Source organism: Pyrgilauda ruficollis, unplaced genomic scaffold (assembly GCF_017590135.1).
Source record: "Pyrgilauda ruficollis isolate IOZ18807 unplaced genomic scaffold, ASM1759013v1 scaffold34, whole genome shotgun sequence".
NCBI classification, from domain to species: Eukaryota; Metazoa; Chordata; class Aves; order Passeriformes; family Passeridae; genus Pyrgilauda; species Pyrgilauda ruficollis.
In genome coordinates, this window is record NW_024524822.1 from 6388642 (window position 1) to 6408869 (window position 20228).

The 20228-nt window shown below is 46.9% G+C and overlaps 1 protein-coding gene across 2 annotated transcripts in view; it reads left to right on the forward strand.

Moving 5' to 3' along the window:
- Nucleotides 1-17266, forward strand: part of ABL1 (ABL proto-oncogene 1, non-receptor tyrosine kinase) — a 77604-nt gene extending 60338 nt beyond the window's left edge. For both annotated transcript variants that reach the window (XM_041474868.1, XM_041474869.1), the window contains exons 4-11: nt 681-953; nt 4814-4898; nt 5262-5439; nt 7590-7774; nt 9894-10046; nt 10686-10775; nt 11109-11273; nt 13604-17266. In XM_041474868.1, the coding sequence (XP_041330802.1) occupies nt 681-953; nt 4814-4898; nt 5262-5439; nt 7590-7774; nt 9894-10046; nt 10686-10775; nt 11109-11273; nt 13604-15303 (2829 nt within the window). In that variant the 3' untranslated portion in view covers nt 15304-17266. The remainder of the gene's footprint in view (nt 1-680; nt 954-4813; nt 4899-5261; nt 5440-7589; nt 7775-9893; nt 10047-10685; nt 10776-11108; nt 11274-13603) is intronic.
- The last annotated feature ends 2962 nt before the right edge of the window (nt 17267-20228 follow it).

Genomic DNA, 20228 nt, shown 5'->3' on the forward strand with positions numbered 1-20228 from the left:
AAAAACACAGCTCTGGTGGGAGTGAGTCAGTTGTCCATTATCTTTAGCAGGATTTTAGGCTTAAAATGGATCTTCTGTATAAATGTTAAGAAGGTAACAAATATGGGTTATCATGCCTCGCAGCAGGTTTTCATTCAGTGGTAATGATTTTCCTCCTGTGCTATCGATCAGTGTCCATCACAGGGATGGAGCAGACCAGCTCCTGACTTCATGCTAAACCTCTGCAGAAGCTCAGGCCTAAGGCAGGGAAAGCTCTGGCTTGCCAGTGATGCTTCAGGGAGAATTTAGGCAGGTGAAACTGTCATAACCCAAACAGTAAGAGTGAAGTCAAGACACTGAGGGTGACAACACCCCCTCGTACTCTCCAGGAAATGTCCCACTGACCAGCCTTTTGAAAAAAGACACCTCAAGCAACAGCATGCCAGTCTAGTGCTATTTGCAGCAATTCCTGCCCTGTTGTTTTGGCAAAGTGCATGTATTTTCTCCTGAATCCATGCCTTTCCCATGTAAGCATTGGTTGTCCTGGGCTCTGGAGCTGGTTGCAGAGCTTGTGGAGTTCCATGGCTCAAGTAGAAGCAACGCCACGTTTTGCTTTCACAATTTTACGATGCAGTTCCTGTGTACGAGCTCTCCGAGGGGCATTACCTGAACGAGCTTTTCCCTTCCCCTTTGGTTCCCAGCTCTATGTGTCTTCAGAGAGCCGCTTCAACACCTTGGCAGAGCTGGTCCATCACCACTCCACCGTGGCAGATGGGCTCATCACCACGCTGCACTACCCGGCGCCCAAGCGCAACAAGCCCACCATCTACGGCGTGTCCCCCAACTACGACAAGTGGGAGATCGAGCGCACCGACATCACCATGAAGCACAAGCTGGGTGGAGGCCAGTATGGAGAGGTCTACGAAGGAGTCTGGAAGAAGTACAACCTGACAGTGGCTGTGAAAACTCTCAAGGTAGGACTTAGTCTCGGAGCATTTCCCATTCAGCTGGGAGCAAGTTCAGGCTGGCTGTCTGCCCTCACTTCTAGTTGTGTTTGCGTTGATGGTGGCCTTCCTTTGAGTGCTGTAGGCTGGAAATAGAGTGTTTTTAAAAGAGCTTGATCCTCTTATGGTTTATGTGATACCTGTAGCACTCGTATCTAAACAAAGGAGGATGTTAGCAGCACGATTTTTACTGGAGAATGGATGAAACCTTAGAAAAGCAAATAGTGCCACGGTGTCTCGTGTTCAGGGTGTGGTAGAGGTGAGCTGTTCACGGATGAACACACCAGCACAAGCTGGTGTATTAAGGAATACTGTGGATTGTGAGTCAGTCAACATAAAATTCAAAGGCTGTGCTTCAGGGAGGCTTTACATGTTTTGATTTTCTGTCTTATGTGGCGTCTTTCCCTAAAGACAAGCTCCCTATGTACCTGGAAGTCTTAAGCAACTGTTCACAACTGCTTCTTATCAAAAGACACAAGAGGAGGAAAAATGGTATGCAAGCTAAGGTATATTAAAATTCATAAGTGGCTTTAATGAAGAACTGGATAATCAGTTCTGTTTCTGGCTCTGCTCCCTGATTTCTGCGTCTTGGTTTCCTTGTCTCTTGAAATGCAAATAGTGCTCTGTGAGTTCATAAGGTCATTTCTTAATTCATCTATGTTTATAAAACTGTCTTGAGATCTTCTGGCACCATCTGCATGCATTGCATTTGATTGCTTAATAGGAGTTTATGCAAACTTGACACCATGTTCTCTCTCCTCGAATGGGGACATGGTTTGGTCTTGCAGAAACAAACAGAACCGAGGGTTTCGTTTGTTTCTTTTGGTTTTTTTTGCAATGGAAATTTTGAAGTGGAGAGAACTGTGTAGATGCTTCAGTGTCAGGGGAAGAACTTTTCCTTGATTTGGGGAAAATATTTCTTCCTTGCTCTCTGAGCAGCAGCTGCCTCAGTACTTCTGGGTTGCCATGGCTGCAGAAAGTATTTTCATTTTGGCCTTTTCTGTACTCTGGAGGTTCCTGCTGCTGCTCCCGGTGGGGGAGTCCAAGTGCAGCTTGCACAGGGAGCGAGTGACATCTAGTGTTGTCCCTGCTCGGGATTGCTGGGCGTGCTGTGGTGCAGGTGGGCTGGGATGTGACCAGGATCAGCACAACACCTGCTCACACTGGGCAGAGCTCAGCTCTTCCCTGGAGCACGGCTTGCAGGAGCATCTTCCTGCTGCTGATTGCAGTGTGTGAGGATTCCTGATGATTTCAGACTTCCTGTCTTGCTCCAAACTGAAGTTGTTGCTTTCATTCTCTTCTCCCTAAAACCCATCAACAAAGACAAGCTGCATGTTATCCCATCAAATCTGTTTGTGCAAAGGAGAAACCTTAATACAGACCATGGCTGTTTCAAATAAATAAATATTTAATGAAACACGACTAAAAGTGGTTCGTAATGTAGTATGGAGCAGCATGATCCACTGGGGAGTGTAAGAACAACCAGGAAGAGAGTTGAGAAACACTTCAACCTGCAATTACGTACGCTAAAACCATCCTTAAAAGCAAATTTATAATCCACCTTCTTTAAATCCATTAGTCTACTGCCTGACAGGTGGGATTATAGCTTTCTTCAAAGTTTTGGGAAACATTTAAAAATCACATTTATATCCCAGTTCTACTGGGAAAAACAAGCCTTTTGCAGCTTCTGCCCGAATCTTTGGATGAGTCATTTTATTTTCCTTTGAGAGAATGTTTTTCAAAACTTTGTATGATTCTTCTTGCTCCTTCCCCCCTCTACCTTAGATATCTCTATAAGAAAGATAAAGGAGAGCGAAGACTAAAAGAAAGAGGAGGAAAAAAGTCCTCCCAGAATCTTTTTGAATAATGATGCTTATGAGCACCCATTTGTTGTTCAGTTTTCTGTCAAGTGTCTAAAGATAGCTCATGTCTGGCTCAGAACTGGAGAAGAAGCGATGGAAGCAGCACACGCTGTTCCTCAGTGTTTAACTGCAGAGGGCAAGACCATGTTTTGGTTATGAGATGTTGCCTGTTAAAATCCATCCCTGGCAGCTCTGTGAGTTACACAGGGCACAGTATTTATCAGGGGCTATTATAGCAGGACACACTCTGAATTTGTGGTTTTACCCCCAAATTGGACAGCAGCACAAGGCAGTAGGGTGGGGACAGGGGCTCTGTGACCTGCACTGGACCAAGAGCAGCCAGTTGTGACTCTGGCCACAGCTGCTTCTCCTGAGGGCCATTTAATGGCTGAGCTGCTGTGAGCTGGTCAGCTCAGCACATTTCTTACTGCTCACCTCAGCTCTGCTGCCCTAGGACTGCTGCTGCTTTTTCTTTTTTTTTGGTTTTTTTTTTTTTTTTTTTTTTTTTTTTTTTTTGATCTCTCCTTTATTTTTTCCCCAGCAGGGAAGCCTGTGTTTTAAATTAGGCAACATGTAACCCTGATGTCCCTTAATGCCATGGCATGGCCCTGTGCTGTGCTGGGAAAATGCTGGACAGCCAGAACTGTTTTATTTCTGCCATGGTTTAGTATAGTGAGAGCTGGAAGCCAGTTAAAGCTTGGTCCTTTCCACGAGATCAGGTTTTCAGAGAGGTCATTGCTACAGTGGTTCTCTGTATGTGTCCTTCTTATTAATATGGTCACTGAGAAGTAAGAAATTTCAAACTGCGGAGCAGCTATGCAAAGGACAAACCTTCCAAGGTTTGTGTAGCATGAATAAGACAAAGGCATATTTAGGATAATTTTGCAACCTGGATTATTAACCCATTTTCCTTTGCCAAAGAGAACAGTTTAAGATTCTGCTCACAAGGACCTTTGGACTATTAGTTTTGACAGTGTGTTGAGCAAATTGCAGCTGTCAATCAAGCTAATTGGCAATGAATAGTAAATGATTGAATGGAAGTGTTGGAAAAATGGTCTCAGTGCTAAGTGCAGAGCAGGGAGCTGGCTGGATCTCACAGTGGCAGCCCACTGTTATCGTTCTCACCAGCAGCAGTAAATCCTTTCCAATCCTTCCCTAAAACACTTTGTCCATGTAGCCTGTCAACATTAATCCATCATTGAAAAAAATATGGATATAGAAAGAAACATTGCTTTAGGAATAGATCTGTATTTTTGCACCACTTTGAAGTGACCTTCCGGCCATTTGGGGCATATCTGCTTCAGAAAAATATGTCTTTTGAGCAAGATTGTATCTTCCTTGGTTTTGTGCCGTGCCGAGTAACTTTATGGTGCCCAACAAATTGGCAGTAACCTCTACCCAGGATGGGTACGTCATGGGTCAGGCTCTAAATGCCAGAAATGAATCTGTGAAACCTTAGGTTTTCAGTCACACCACGGCTGCCATCGGTCATGCCTCCCTGACTGAGAGAGGGGATTTCTTGTTCCTGCTCAGTGAACACAAGGGCCTGCCTTTCAGCAGCCTCTCAAGCATTTGATTGTGGTGTATCCTTTCTTTTATGTTCGTTCTTGTTCCTTTTCTGTACTTTTTATTTCATGTTTTAGGTTTTTTTTTCTGTTAGGAACAAGCTTATTTTTCCTTTTCCGCTCCCGAGCGTTTTATGAGAGACCCTTCACAAAAGAGATATGGATTTTCTTGCCCTAGCAAGCTCAGCTAGTTTGAAAATGAAAAAAATATGTATTTTTTTAAATCATACAAAAAATTAATGTTTGTAACTCCCTGGCTTTGTGTTGTGGCTACAGGGAAAAATTACTGTGTGAGAACTGTGGCGTATGTTGTCAGTTTGCAGTTCTTTTTGTGTCCTCATACAAAAATCTGTTTCTCCTTTGTGTACACTGCCTTTGCCAAAGCTTTGCCATTGTTCTGCAGGAGGATACCATGGAGGTGGAAGAGTTCTTGAAAGAAGCCGCAGTAATGAAGGAGATCAAGCATCCAAACTTGGTGCAATTATTAGGTAAGTGATAAATACCCAGCAGAGGGATTTGAACTAAACCCTTGTGCAATGATATGGATGTTAAGGAGCAGATAAGCTGCTTACCATACCAAGGGTTTAAATACAGACACTTATTGTCTGGCAAAATTCACAATTTGTACCACTAATACATGATTTTTAATGATCTCGTCTCCCTAATGTTTAATTTGCCAGAGGCTGAAGCAGAAAATTAAGCCCTTCTATTAACCACTTCCAAGCAGAATCCATTCTTTCCACAAGCCCCATTTTTCTGCCTTCTGGAGGTACAAATTGCCTTCTAGGATGAAACCTGAAGACTCACTGATATTCTCCAACATTCACTGTCAACTTTACATTGTTCCCCAGGGGTGTGCACACGGGAACCTCCTTTCTACATCATCACAGAGTTCATGACATATGGGAACCTGCTGGATTACCTGCGGGAGTGTAACAGGCAGGAGGTGAATGCTGTGGTGCTGCTGTACATGGCAACTCAGATCTCCTCAGCCATGGAGTACCTGGAGAAGAAAAACTTCATCCACAGGTAGGAAGGACAGTGAGCACCCTTGAATCTTGAGCACGGAACAATCCTTGATGTATTTTCCTCCCTTTTAGTCTATCACAGCATTGACTGGTGTCGTGTGTTTTAACACACTAGTGCAAATCTAGCACAGTCTATTAACCTGCCCAAAGGATGGGTTTTCTCTCAGGGTTTTCTCCTGCCTTTGAAGTAGATGCAGGTGAAAGACACATCAGTACTTCCATGTTTTGGGCAAGGCCTGAAATGTGAATTTAAGCCCAAAGTAATGGACTTTTAATGGACCAGATAAGCCACTTCCTTGTTTTTAACAGCCTTTCAAACCAGCTGCAGTTGGTGATGCTGGATGTGTGCAGGTCCCCACGGCAGAATCACCCTCCCAGCACTGCCCCAGCCCCTGTTCTTTCTTGTTCGGTTCACTTTGTTTTCCACTGCAGGGTTTGTTCCATGCTATTGTCCACATTGTGTATTCACTTTAATAAGCATTTCTACTGTCTTAAAAGTCTCAGGGACTCTGACCTTTAAAGTGTGCTGCAATTATGGCTGGAGCTTTGCGTTCCTTGTCTGCAGAAATGGGCTCCTGGCAATGTAATGACACATCCTGCGCCAGGGCTCGAGAGTGGCTGAGCTTTGTACAAGATGCTCTCGGTGTTGTAGAGTGACCTTTCCTGCCCAATTAACTGGAATATGGAATTAGCACGTGTTTTTTTTCATAGAGACAAATATGACGATCGTGTGTAAAGTTCTAGGTGCTCTTCTAAGCCGTGAGTTGCCTTTGCTGCTTGAAAGGCCTGGTTAAATGCTGCTATCAGTCAATAAATTGAACAGTGATGCTGCCAATTAAAATTTCCAGCCTTTGATTTACTCTGTTAAAAGGATTTTGTCCCTTCAGCCCGCAGGAAGTAAACTTTAAAAACTCCTTTGTGTGAATCTCATTTGTCTTCTCTGCCATTCATTTTATTTCCTCTTACTTTTGATGACCCATTTATCTAAAATAAATAGTAGCTTTTTTCCTTATCAGCCACCCCCATAACCACCTACCCAATTATTTGAAGAGTGTTGTCACAATTCACATCCATGGATTCAAATGCTGTGCTCTGACCTCATTTAATGAATCCGGAAGGAGGAGGAATTTGATTATGGAGAGGAGCTTTTATTTAGATACACATTGTAGTAATCAGCAGTGATAAGAAGGTACATTCAAAAACACTGTGAAATTTAAATGGGCATCCAGTAAGATGTACTTTTTCTGTTTTTTAATTTATTCCAGTTGAACAGAACAACAGAAACAGCAGTGTCTGCCTCATATCTAAAGATCTCACAGGAGCTTCCTGGTACAATCAATTTTTAGTTCAATGTGACATAATCTGAAAAGTGTTTTTAACAAAACCTAATATTGTGAGAAATGTGCTTCTGTGCTTTACATTTTTATCCTCCTGAAGCATTTCCAAGGATGCAAACAGCATGTACAAGCCAGGGAAGTGGCAAATGCAACGTGCACATCTGTCACCTGCCAGGGTGCCGCCAGTGATGGAAAAAAATGCGGAGAAAAAGTTAAATCTGCTTTTTGCCCAGTCCTTTGAAAATGCCAGCACTGATAGCAGAGGCTCCAGCAGGTTTGCAAAGGCCAAATGCTGGTTGTGAACAAGTTGTGTTGTGAAAGGTGGTACACCTGGGAGGAGGAAGAGCAGGGCTGGGAGCTCATCCTGGTGCTTAAGCAAGGACTGGAAAAGGAGTTCTGGAGAACAACTGGTGTTGGCCGGGGTGACTGAAGTGCCACAGAGGTGGGCAAGAAGTGAGGAATTGAAACTCAGTTTATTCAGTGCTCATCCCAGCTATTGATAACTTGAGCACTGACATTTCTTTGGAATATTTTTATCCTGAGGGTGGCAGCTTTTATTGAAAGTGAGGGGGCTTCTTGAAGCTCTCACTTCAAATTAGAAGGAAAAAAAATTTCGGATGACAGTCTTACGAAGACGGAATGGAAAATAACTTTCCCTCTTGTGCGTGCGTGTAACTCCAGAATTTCTGTGTAATATTTGGATCAAAATAATCACACAGGCCCAGGTTTCTCTGGGAACAGCAGGCTTCCTTGCTGTCGCTGAAAGTGAGATGGTAAAGAATTCTCATTGCCTATTTTTGCCTCTTCTTTTTAGGGACCTTGCTGCCAGGAACTGCCTTGTAGGGGAGAACCACTTGGTGAAGGTGGCAGACTTTGGCCTGAGCAGGTTAATGACGGGTGACACCTACACAGCCCATGCTGGAGCAAAATTCCCCATCAAGTGGACTGCACCAGAAAGCCTGGCCTACAACAAGTTCTCCATCAAATCCGACGTCTGGGGTAAGAATTTGCATGGCCAAATTAATGTAGATGATAGCCTTCTTTTCTAGGGCTGGGAAATGAGGCTGTTGTGGAACATTTCAGCAGGGAGCAGCAAGTTCCCTGATTTGAGGCACGTTGTTCTGTGGGCTTGTCAGAGTGCAGGAACTAATCTCTGCTTAGGCAGTCTCAGCAGAGCACAGAGAATGCTCACCTGATTTTATATATTTGAGTTGTTGGCAAATATGAAAAGTAAAGGGTACTGTAGTGTTTATAGAAATGTGTGAAATGGGGCTGAAGTGCATCAGTGCTACTGCCTTGGTGGGGTTCTGGCACAGGACTGTCAAGTGATACATTATTATGTAGCCAAAAACTTTCTAAGTACTTCAAGGAGTAAAGAATCTGGTTCATTTTATGTTTAAAAAAATAATTATGTGTGTATCTGTCTAGTGATAGCTCCAAGCTCGTCTTTCTGCATTTTAAAAGAATAATCTTTGGAATGAGATGAGGAGAAGCAGAGGGAAAATTTGATGACAAATGGTTATTGAAGAGCCCTGAAGTGCTGGTGATAAGAGTAGACTTAGCTAAATTGAGCTATATTGTATCAAATCTGACCACAGAAAATCTCATTGTACTTTTATCAGTACATTTCTTTGGGTTTTATATCTCTGCAATAGCTGTTGGTCAAATTCTCAAAAGTGCCCAGTGACATGAGATAGAAGTTTGTGGAATGTGATCCCAAAGACACTTGGAAAATGATATCCTGAGCATCTTCTGTGTATAAACCAGCAGACATAGTGAAGCAGAGATGAAGTTTTCTGCAGTTTGGGGGAAAATGTGCAGAGAAAGGTTTTATGTTAAAGAAACTTTTAGGTAGATGGCTGATGTAAAATGTTTTGTAGATGGAGGAGGAAAAGCCAAAGCAGCCTCTCAAGGAGTATGTGACTGCTGACCAAGGTGTTTCTGCTGCTTTGGGTTTCCATGTGGTGTTGGCTGCTGAGTGTCTGCCACCGTCTTAGGATGTTGCTGTACTGCTGTGGTGGCTGCAGGATCCCTGGTGCCTTTCAATAGCAGAGTGTTTGGGGTGAGGAAAGATCCCAAAGGAATAAGGGGTGTCTTTAGTTAGGGTTAATGTAACCTCAGGAAGCAGAGTTGGGGCAGTGGACTTTGGGATCTCATCAGAGATCAGCTGTCCCCAGAGGCCAGGGCTGCTGCTGGGCACGCCAGGGTTTAGATGTTTTCACCTCACTGCCTCAAGACAGCAATCAAAGAAAATTGTGCACAGAAATGTCTAATGTAAATTGCCCTGGGTGGCGTTGCCATGTAATGTGATGTGATTTCCTTACTTATGCAGAATTGTAATCGCTTTCTCTTCAGGTTAAGAACAGAAAAGGGTGACTGAACTAATTACATGCAGGTTGTTGAACTGGTGTTGGGTTTATTCTGTGTGCCTGACTCCTGGGTTAGCTGCCTGACCCTGCTGCTGACCTGCATCCCCACTGACTGCTGCCACTTGAATGCCTGTTCCAAGACCCTTTTTGTGCTCTCCCTTTTCCTATTCAGCTTTCCCTGGGCCCAAAATGTCTCACCCTCACCATATCTCATTGGTAGCAACTGCTGAAACTTTCCTCTCGCTGCTGCCTCCCAAATTCCCCTTCCAGACCACACTGCAGCTAAACAAGGGCACCCCAAAAACACTGAGCTATTAAAAGGTGTGAGTCCTCCAGGGAGAGGTTGCAAATGAGAGGAGCTGTCACACTGGGGGAGCGACTGCAGTGCAGCAGTGAAGCGGTTTCAGCTAATCCACTGTGAAGTCTCTTAATTGTGCCTCTAATAGGACTTGAAGGATCTCAAGGCGTTCAGGTTTGAGACAACTGATACATTGAAAATTAGTCTAATTCTACCCTGTCATATCGCAGGAGACTTGTCTGTGCTGATGGAGAGGCTTGTTACGCTTCTTTCACATTTAAGCTGCTGCTGAGCATGGGATCTGAGCCACCCAGGGCTGGTCTAAGTGTGCAGCACTGTTTAGTGACTACACCCGCTAAACATCCTCTCAAATTCAAGATGAAAACAAAGCTTATTGATTTTTTTCCTCCCTCTTTCTTTTTTCCTTTCCTCTTGTTCTCTTGTACTGCAGCCTTTGGTGTTCTGCTGTGGGAAATTGCAACCTATGGTATGTCCCCTTACCCTGGGATTGACCTGTCTCAAGTCTATGAGCTGTTGGAGAAGGACTATCGTATGGAGCGTCCTGAAGGCTGTCCTGAGAAAGTTTATGAGCTCATGAGAGCATGTAAGTGTTTCTTAGCCCTGCAGATGCTGCTTTTTAGCTCTGCAATGGTGCAATAAAAGTGCAGGGGTCTGGCTATGTACCACAAGGCATGAGAATCCCCTGCCAGTATCAGGGAAGGTGCAGTGCTGTGTGGAAGTGTTCGCTTAAAACTGCTTTCTCTAGAGGATGAATATGTTATGAAACCAGCTGTTTATCTCTACTGGGAGCCCACAGGCCCAGAGAGGAGATTTGTTGTTGATCTCAATGCTTCCTTTGTCTCCTTTTTCCTGACAACTTAAAGAAAAGCTTGTGCTCCAAGGATGAAGCAGGAGCTTCATTTGGCTTCTTGCAGGACTGACTGTGACTCTTCACTGTGGCCTTTTGGTACGTGACTCAGTGCCCTGCACTTTTCCCCAGCAGTGCTCAGCACCTACTGTCACACACTGACACCAAAACCTGATTTAGGGAGTGCTGGGTGTCTGCAGCTGTCACTGAGCCAAAGTGGTTGCAGACACTCAGCACCCTGTAAATCACATTTCTATGTCAGTATTTTATCTCAGTGTATTGGAAGGGAACTGTGATTTCTGGCTCCTCTTGGTGCAGGGTACTGAGTGTCTGCTGCTGCAGGGAAGATTTGAGTGGTGGTGTGCTTTTTTTCAGGCTGGCAGTGGAGTCCTTCTGATAGACCATCCTTTGCTGAGATCCATCAGGCCTTTGAAACGATGTTTCAGGAATCCAGCATCTCTGATGGTAGGTCTGGGTCCCTGTTGGACCAGCAGTTCCAGGGGTGAGGTCAGAGCTGACTGCATCCTTAACTCTGCTGTTATTCATAAACTGCTTTGCAGTGAAACTCAGCCCTGTGTTATACTACTGGTGTAAATGATGTAGAAAGCAGTTACTTTTTTACATGTGGGTATTTTTTTCTGGGCAAACATCTCATTTTAAAGGGCCAAATGGCCGAACAACCCCAGGGAGCCCCAGTTTTGTGTTGTTCACTTTTCTTTGTGCTATTAATTCCAAATAGAGCACTAGTTTTTTATCTTCAGTTGATTGCAGTGATTGTTTTTCTTCTGTGCATTGCAGAGGTGGAGAAGGAGTTGGGAAAGAAGGGCATGAGGAGTGTAGTGAGCAATTTCCTGCAAGCCCCAGAGTTGCCAACCAAAACGCGAACATCGAGGAGAGCTGCCGAAAGCAAAGATGCCAACGAGGGCTTGGAGACTGCACATGCTCGAGGCCAGGGGGAATGTGGTAGGTTTTAATTAAAGTCATTATTCCTTCAGGAAATACAGGGGGAAACAAAATGCACATCTAGCTCCAGGCCCTCACGTAGGCAAAGCTGTGCCTAATCACAGGTGCCATCTCTCTGTACCAGCGCTGTGTTTCTGGGTGACAGGCTGCTGAGTTTGCTGTCCTGGGTCCAGAGCTCCTTTTATTAGTTTTTGCAAAGGTGGGTTGTTAATTCTGGAGCCACATACACGCAGCAGCTGGGAGTGTGAATCCTTAACTGGCTGAGGGACTGGTGATCTCCCTGCTGTTGCATAGAGAAGCCCTTGGAGTTCTTTTAACTTAATGGCTGTTGCCTGCATCTCCCTAAAGACACAGAGCCTGAGCACAGAGCTCTCTGATCATATCCTCTTCCCATTCCCTGGCAGGAGCTATCAGTGGGATCTCCCACTGCATCTGAGTGCTGGGTAATCTGCTGTGTTCAAGCCACTTTACACTACCACACTGCATAATTTAAAGCAGGGTGATAGCTTGGGTTTAGCAAGCCCCATAAGGGAGTTTTTTTCACTGTTGCATCCTACCAGATTTGTGCTTGCAGCACAGAAGAGTATTACTCTTGGCAGGCACCAAATATAATTTCAGTGAGGGACAAAGAGGTATTTACAGACTCTTCCATAAAATTAAACTTCCAATCAGTTTTTTCAGGCACTTACCTTCCATCCCGAGGTAATAAAAGTAGTGGTAAAAGGCTGAATGAGTACAGGAGATTTGTGTCTAGCTCTATGCTTGAAAAACAAGAATGTAAAATGAAATGCAGTGGGGTTTTTTCCAGCTCCTGTTGAGGCTCATGTGACTGACCTCTTTTGTGTAATGTCAGACTCACCCAGTGGTACATGTGTCAGTAACCAAAGTACATCTGGGCAGAGGGGGAGGAAAGAGAGGGGATTTAAAATGTTGGAAAAAGAAAGTATCAGTGACTCAGGAAGGAAGGTTATTTACCATATAGAGGAAATATAATTGCCTATTATTACAAGCTTTTGAAGTTAAAATAATTTCATTTGAATACTTGAGAGCTTTGAGAAATTAAAGTACAGCAGGCATAATATGATTTTAATATTATGCTGGGAATCATTTCATTCTTTACTGTGGAAGAAATTTTTTCACAATAAAGTTTTACTGCAATTTCCCTTCCAATTGTCAGTGTTTCCATAGCAAGTCCAGCAGCTGGTAGCTGATCCTTAGAGCTAGCTGCTAGTTTTCTCTGGTTTTCTGCTCCTCTACTGTGTCTGTACTCAGTAAGGCCATGCTCTGGCTCTTCTGGCTGTTCAGGTCCCCCTGAGTCCCATGGGAATGGTGCAACTGCAGTGTTCCTGTGCAAACATGTCGTCCTCTCAAACTACATAAATATTTTTTTTCAAATTCACTCCCCTCAACCAAAATCCGTTCCTCAGCCAAAATCCTACCCATAGCATGATGATCACCAATTTGTGACTAAGAAGCATCCTTCCTTATGACTCTGCTTCATCTCCCTTCTTGCTGCCTAGTCAAGCTGTAAATGTATATGCTGCCCTGCAGGCATTCCTCCTTTGGATTAGAATGCCATTGGAGTGCCTGGCCTGGGAACGAGCCCCTCTGTCAGTCAAGCACAGAGACCTTCAGGACTCTCTATGAATTTATTATAAACCATTATTCATTTCTAAGTACTGCTTGTAAGTGGAGAGAGGGTCACCCCATCGCTTCCCTCTGCAGCAGCGCTGCTGAAGGAGGCTGGCACTGCCCCTTTTCTCTGCTGCTGCACAAAGCTGAGCATCTTCTCAGTGGTACAACCTGAGGTGTCATATCTTGATCTCAATTTCTGCTCATGAAACAGTTCTTTCCATTCCCCACAAAGGATGACATCAGGAAAATGAACGAGGAGCCTGGGGATGGAGGTGGGTTACAGAGGTGCCTTATTAATTCAGAGGGTCAGCGATTCAAAAGACAGCAATAGCACAGGGACTAAAGCAAAGGCTTCTTCCTATTTATCTTCTTCACAGTGTGAAGTTCAGACAAATCTCCAGATGTGAGGAGGGAATCTGAACACAAACATGTAGTGTTTGTATGTTGCTCTTCCAGTCAGAAACCCACAGGGAAAGTAGTTTGGCAGCCACCTCAGGAATGAATGGATGCAGAATCATGGATCATGTTCAGTCCAGGCTTGAGTGTGGCTGCACTTGCTTTATTTCTGCTCTGAAGTTGTGTCTGTTTAGAGGACCTGCACCTTTTGGAGGTGCTGCACTGGTTTGATCCTGTAAGAAAAAGCGTTATTCTGGCTCTCTGAGCAATGCTCAGAAAACTTCCCTTTTCCCTTGCAGACCTCCTGGATCATGAACCTGCTGTTTCTCCCTTGCTCCCACGGAAGGAGAGGGTAGCCCTGGAGAGCAGTTTGAATGAAGATGAGCGGCTGCTTCCAAAAGACAAAAAGCACAACCTCTTCAGTGCCCTGATCAAGAAGAAGAAGAAAACAGCCCCTACCCCTCCGAAACGGAGCAGCTCCTTCAGGGAGATGGACGGACACTCAGAGCGCAGGGCGGGCGGGGAGGAGGAGTGCAGGGATGCTGGCAACGGAGCTTTCATTGCCCCCCCTGCAGACACAGCTGACCCCTCCAAGTTCCAGAGCCCGAGCAATGGGGCTGGTGTCACCAACGGGGTTGTGGCTGGGAACTCTGGGTTCTTGTCTCCCCACCTACGGAAGAAGTCCAGCACGATGAGCAGCAGTCGAGGGGTGGCTGGTGAGGAGGAGAGCACTTCCAACTCCAGCAAGCGTTTCTTGAGGTCCTGCTCAGCCTCCTGTGTGCCCCATGGAGCCAAGGACACAGAGTGGAAATCCGTGACTCTGCCTCGGGATTTGCAGTCCACGGGACGCCAGTTTGATTCCTCCACTTTCGGGGGGCACAAGAGTGAGAAGCCAGCGCTGCCTCGGAAGCGGGCGAACGAGGCCAAGGCTGACATTGCTGTCAGGGGAACGGTGACCCCTCCTCCACGGCTGCTTAAGAAGAATGAAGAGACTGCTGATGATGTGTTCAAAGATGCAGAGTCGAGCCCTGGCTCCAGCCCTCCCACCCTGACGCCAAAACTTGGCCGTAGGCAGCCTGCTGCCCCTCCTTCCTCCAGCGGGCTCCACAAGGATGATGGAGTCAAATCCAGTGCCTTAGGTACCACTGTGATGATGGACCAAGGTTCTGCTGCCAAACCCAACCCTGCTGGGTTCGTGGGGGCCAGCAAAGCTTCCTCTGAGGAGCCACGCCTGAGGAGGCTCAAGCAGACCTCAGAGTCGGCAGGGAAGGACAAAGGGAAGTTATCGAAGCTGAAACCAGCCCCTCCACTCCCACTGTCTTCATCCTCCATTGCCAAGCCTGGGAAGGTTTCTCACAGTCCCAGCCATGAAGCAGCAGCAGATGTGGTGTCTGGGCCGAAATCCAAACAGTTGACTCAGGTTGGAGAGGCTGCAGGCAGTGATGCTGTCAAGCCAAACCAGTCAGGGGAAGGTGTGAAAAAGCTGGGGATCCCCTCTGTACCAAAGCCACAGTCCTCTACAAAGCTGCTGCTGAGCACAGCAACCCCAGCTGCCTCTTCCTCATCCATACCCTCTGCCCCAGGCGGGGACCAGACGTCATCCACAGCCTTCATCCCCCTCATATCCACCAGGGTCTCGCTGAGGAAGACCCGGCAGCCCCCGGAGAGGATTGCCAGTGGCACCATCACCAAAGGGGTGGTGTTGGAAAGCACCGAGGCTCTGCGGCTCGCCATCAGCAAGAACTCTGAGCAAATGGCCAGCCACAGCGCCGTCCTGGAGGCTGGCAAGAACCTCTACACCTTCTGCGTGAGCTACGTGGACTCCATTCAGCAGATGAGGAACAAATTTGCCTTTCGGGAGGCCATCAATAAGCTGGAGAACAACCTAAGGGAGCTGCAGATCTGCCCCGCCACCGCTGGCAGCGGCCCCGCGGCCACCCAGGACTTTAGCAAACTGCTCAGCTCGGTGAAAGAAATCAGCGACATTGTTCAGAGGTAGCAAGAAACCAGGCTGGGAAACAAACAAGTGAATCAATCAATCACAATGGGCCAAAGCCAGCTGTGGAGAGAGTAGCGTGTGGACTGATAAAGGAGAGGGGTGTTCGGGTAGGGCTGTGCCAAGGACGCAGACTGTGAATGGACACCCCAGCTCCAAAGGGCAGGGCTGTGTTCAGGAGGCACTTCCCACCCTCTGAACTCAGATTCCCTGTGTTTCATATACTTGTAATCGTTTTATCTGTGGAGTTCTTGCCTTGTGGACTACAAGTCTAAATGCTGATGTCACACCATGCCTTTTTATTAATATTTTAATGTTCTGGACAGACCGTTGAGGCTGAAGCTGGACTGGTGGACACTGAGATGACCTCCTCCTCAGGAGGACTTTGTACTGCATTTTTGTCCCCTTCTTTTGCCCTCCTGTACATGAGGATGAGTGTTTGGATAGCAATATACCCACTGCATTTCTTGGGAGAGTTTGCCCAGCACATGGCCCTGGCCCAAGTCTGACATTTACCTGAGACTAATGCAACAGATTTGGTGCTCGGGAGGGAAGGGGGGAAATTATTAATGTAAGGTTTTTTTAGTGACAGAATGTTACAAGTGATGATTGCCCAAATTCTTCCTCTGATTGCACCTGCTACCCTTTGTTTCTGTGTTTTCAGTAGTTTCTCAGTGTTGTTGAGCTCCAGTGAGTTGCTTGGGCTCGCAGTGTTGGAGGCAGCACCTGCTGATGTCACAGCCCAGGAGCCTGTTTGTGGATCCCCCTCAGCAGCAGAACAGGCCTGGAGAAGGTCTGCAGGAGGAATGTGGCACTCTGGTGATGTCTGACACTGATCAGGCTGGTCTTTGGGCTGGGGGTCACAGAGCTTGGGTGGCAGTGGGAAGGGGTGGCTCGGGCTGAGCTCTGTGGCACCACCGTGCCTCCAGCAGCTCTTCTGGCTGAGCCTGCACCTCGCCAGGGGTGGGTGAGAGCTGCTGTGTCTCCAGTTGGATTTCCAGCTGTTTGTTTTGTGAAGGGAGATGGAGCCTGGCCCCTGCCCTCCTGCAGAGCCTTGGGGGGTGTGGTGCCTGCTTTTTGTGCCGCCGGAACCCCCTGGGAGGAGCTCCAGTGCCAGTGCTCTGGGGTTAAAGCATTCCTACCTTCCTGCCAGCGTGGTTCCATCCAGCATCAAACAAGGATCTGGGGAGACTGCAGACACTTCTCTGGGGTGCCTCTCCCAAGGAAACTGCCACAAAATGCTGACTGCAAGACTCCTGGCCTTCCTTGCCAAGGTCCTGTGACCTTCCCAATTAATGCTGGGAACTAACTGTGACTGGTGACAATAGTGAAAGAACAAGGTTTAGGGCTATTAACAGTGCAATTTAACTCCTCTTAACAGTTCCAAACATGAGAAAAACACATTTCCCATTCTCTGTTCCCCTGTAACTCGTGACCCCTCTTGTGTATCTTAAACACTAATTGCCTTCAATTGTATTTTATGCTGTTCTCTTTGGAACTGTTTGTTTTGTATATGATTTCTAGTAGTTCACTCGTGTGTGTTCATGCCACTTCTCGCCCTCACAAACAGCCATGACTTAACATGTGACAAATGTTCAAAAGAAAATACACACTTCTACCACAGGCTGCCTTTAAAAATGTAAGAAAAACCCCAACCCTTGAATTGTCTCTTTCCTGGAGGTACTGTTTTTACTTTGATAACATATTGTGCCACTATATTATACATTTGTATCTTGTTATTACACACTTTTGTAGACTTGTCTTTTTTACAGTGTGTAAATAGCTCTGTCCTTCATCTCTGTGATACTTAAGGGGGTCATTTCCCCTTTAATTTAGTCCAGTACAGATTGTTTCTGTACATGACTTTCAATTCTTCTCTCTTTCTCTATTTCCATTTTTTTGATTTGTTTTTTATTCCAGTCTCTCTTGCGTAGTATATTTAAAAATAAATCAATGTTGAGGAAAACTCATGTTTGTCTGTTAGTGAGGCTTTTCCAACCCAGCTGACTCCCCTTAGACCCCTTATCCAAAACCAGGAGTTGCCTGCTGGGGTGCTTCACTGTGACCCTGCAGCACAGTGGGATGGTCAGAGCCAGGCCAGCAGCCCCTTCCTGTGTTCCTTTGATCAGGCTCTGAAAAGTCAGGAGAGAAAAGAGATGCACAGAGTAAGACTGTGTCATCACCTCTTCTGAATCAAAGACTGTGCTGTTGTCTTCAAGGAGATTTATATCAGAGATTTGACTAAACTTCTCCTCTGTTAATGGTTTGTGTTCTGTAATTGAGCCATTGTTGTGTTTTCCTCCTCCTCCTCCTCCTCTGCTATGAAATGACCCATGAGTTTCTCTGCTCATACAGTTCCCTCCCTCATTTCTGGTTGCCCATTCTTATTTTCTGTTTCCCTCCAGCCTTTCTAGTAAACCTCAGGGGAAGGATATTTCCAGGTACTGAGCAGCCTCTAAAATCAGCCACTGCTTTGATTAATGAAGATGCTAAAGACTAAAAAAGGATGAGAAGAAAACAAGGGCAGGTGACAGTGTGTGATGTGCCTGAGGTCCCACAGTTCCACAGTGATGTTTTAGGGTTGTAACCCAGTTCTCCGCATTTCTAATCCCCTCAGTGAGTCCCTGGTGGAATCTGTGGGTCCTGGCACTGGGATGTGAGCTGGGGGAACAAGGCTGATGGAACCTTGGGCTGCTGCTGGTGAGGCTGAAGAAGGTGAAGGAGAAGCAGGATGATGCACTGGTGAATATAAACAAAATTAATGTCCTGCACTTGGCAAGGCACAGGCACAGCAAAGGGGTCTGCAGCACTCTGGGAGTTCTGGGTGGGATTGTGGCCAGCACCCTGGCAAAGGTCCAGAATTGCATATGGTGAGTAGCTGTGGGCTGAGGGAGGATGGAGAAGCTTCACCTGCCCCAAATGCTGTCACTCCTGGTGATTTCCACCCCTGCTGGCTTAGGGACTGCTCGTGGTGTCGTGGGAAGGCAGAGGCTGGTTGACCTGGCTGGGGAAAGCCCCTGGATCTTTGGTGTTGGGAGTGAGAGAGGGGATTAAAGGCTAAATTTAGCTGAGTACAGTAGGAGTTGATTTAACAGATCGATGCATTTAACAGTTTGATTGCTCCAATTTTCAAGGCTATTGAGCTTGAAAGTGAGAGTGCTCTGGGGGAAAAATAGCTGTGTTTGTGGTTTTGTTTTGGTTTTCGTGTCTTTGAAATTACAATGTTCACTCTTTTAAGTTTTCATTTAATGTCATTTTGCTTTTTGTTGAGAAGTTGCTTGTCACGAGATGTAAAATGTGGTCAGTGTTTTATGCTCACTCTTTTTCTAACAAATCCCATGTTTTTATGGTGAGGCTGGCATGGCAGCCTGGCTGGGCCAGTGGTGTTTTCAGGTGTGCCAGACCACTGCCTGTCCCCCAGGATGGTCAGGGACAGCCCACAGCCTCTCCCTTGGCTGACATTCATCCCTCCACAGTTGGAAAGAGAGGGAAATACACCTCAGCACAGTGTCACCTCTGAGGAGAGGGCTCCTGCCATCACCTGTGCACCTAAAAGCAGGCGGGCAGCAGAGTGGCACACACTCCTTGTGCGAGGTGACACCTGGCCTGGGTGGGCTGCTGAGAATGATGCTGCTGGGCAATTCCTGGTCAGTCCTGATGTCCTGGCAGTGCCAACACCCCTAGAGCTGTGGGTGAGGGACAGCCTCAGCCATCTCAGTGCTCAATGGTAGATCCAGCTCAGCAGAAAGCTGACCTGCAAACCAGGCTGTGCTGAACGTTTTCCCAGCAATCACCCCCTTGTTGAGGGTTCTATGTTTGTCCTGGCATCTATTCTGCTGAAAAGGTCCCACCTGTGCTCCTGCAGCCTGCGTGACCCAGTTATGATACACAGAGCCTCTTCATGAGTCCCTGGGATGCAATTAATCCGGGCTCTTCCTCTGCAGAGGATCCTTGGGGTTTCTGACATTTGCTGCTCCTGTTGTGTGTGTTTGTAGTGCTGCAGCCCTGCCCGGGGTGGAGGAGCAGAGAGCAGAGGCCAGGGGAGGGCTGAGGGTTGTGCTGGGCAGGGAAGGTTAACGGGGCACTTCAGGGACAGTCCCAGCTGTGGAGGCAATGCCTGACCACTGTCTTAGTCCCCTGGCCAGAACAGAGGAATCCAGGGCCTGTTTGATCCAGCTCCTTATGGATTGTGGGTGAGTTCTGAGCTCTCCACCTCTCAGAGGTTCAGGGTCTGGGTGTCCCCTCGGGAGCTGCTCCCCCCTTCAGGAGGAGAGGAGCTGGGCAGGGTTCTAGCTTCCTGTGGGAGATACCGTGTCCAGTGTTCAGGGGTGGGCTCTCCAGCCCCTCAGGTGTTGTTCTTGGCATGTTCTCCCCTCCTTCCTCCCAGCTACACCCCCAGGCTCCGGGCAGTTATTTTCCACTCACTTTTACCTCCCCTCCCCAGCAATAAGCACCAAGGAGCAGTAATCAAGAGCCTGGAATGCTGCTCTTCCCAGGCACCCTAAGGTGTGCTCGGGGGAGTTCAGGGGTGCCATGGCCCCTCACCTGCCCCATGTCACAGCCTGGCAGGAGCCCCTTTCCTGACAGAGGATGAGGAGGGTGATGGCACTGCCCTGCTGGCACCGAGCTGCCCATCAAGGAGCCCTGAGGCGTGGGGGCTGAGCCCAACTCTGTCCCACCTGCCAGGTAAGTGCTCCAGTTTTCAGTGAGTTCTACAGAGGTTATTGCACATCAATCAAAGCCTCGCTATGTGAGAGCTTTTATGAGGCTGTTCTGAGCCTATTCCTCTCCGGGGCTTGAGTGCAGGAGCCCAGGCATCCTCGCAGCCACAGCATTGCCCAGCAGGCTTCCTTTCCCTTCCCTCAGGAGTCAGTGCCGCTTTCCCCTGCAATGACCCATCACAGCAAAACCAGGGATTTACCAGCCCT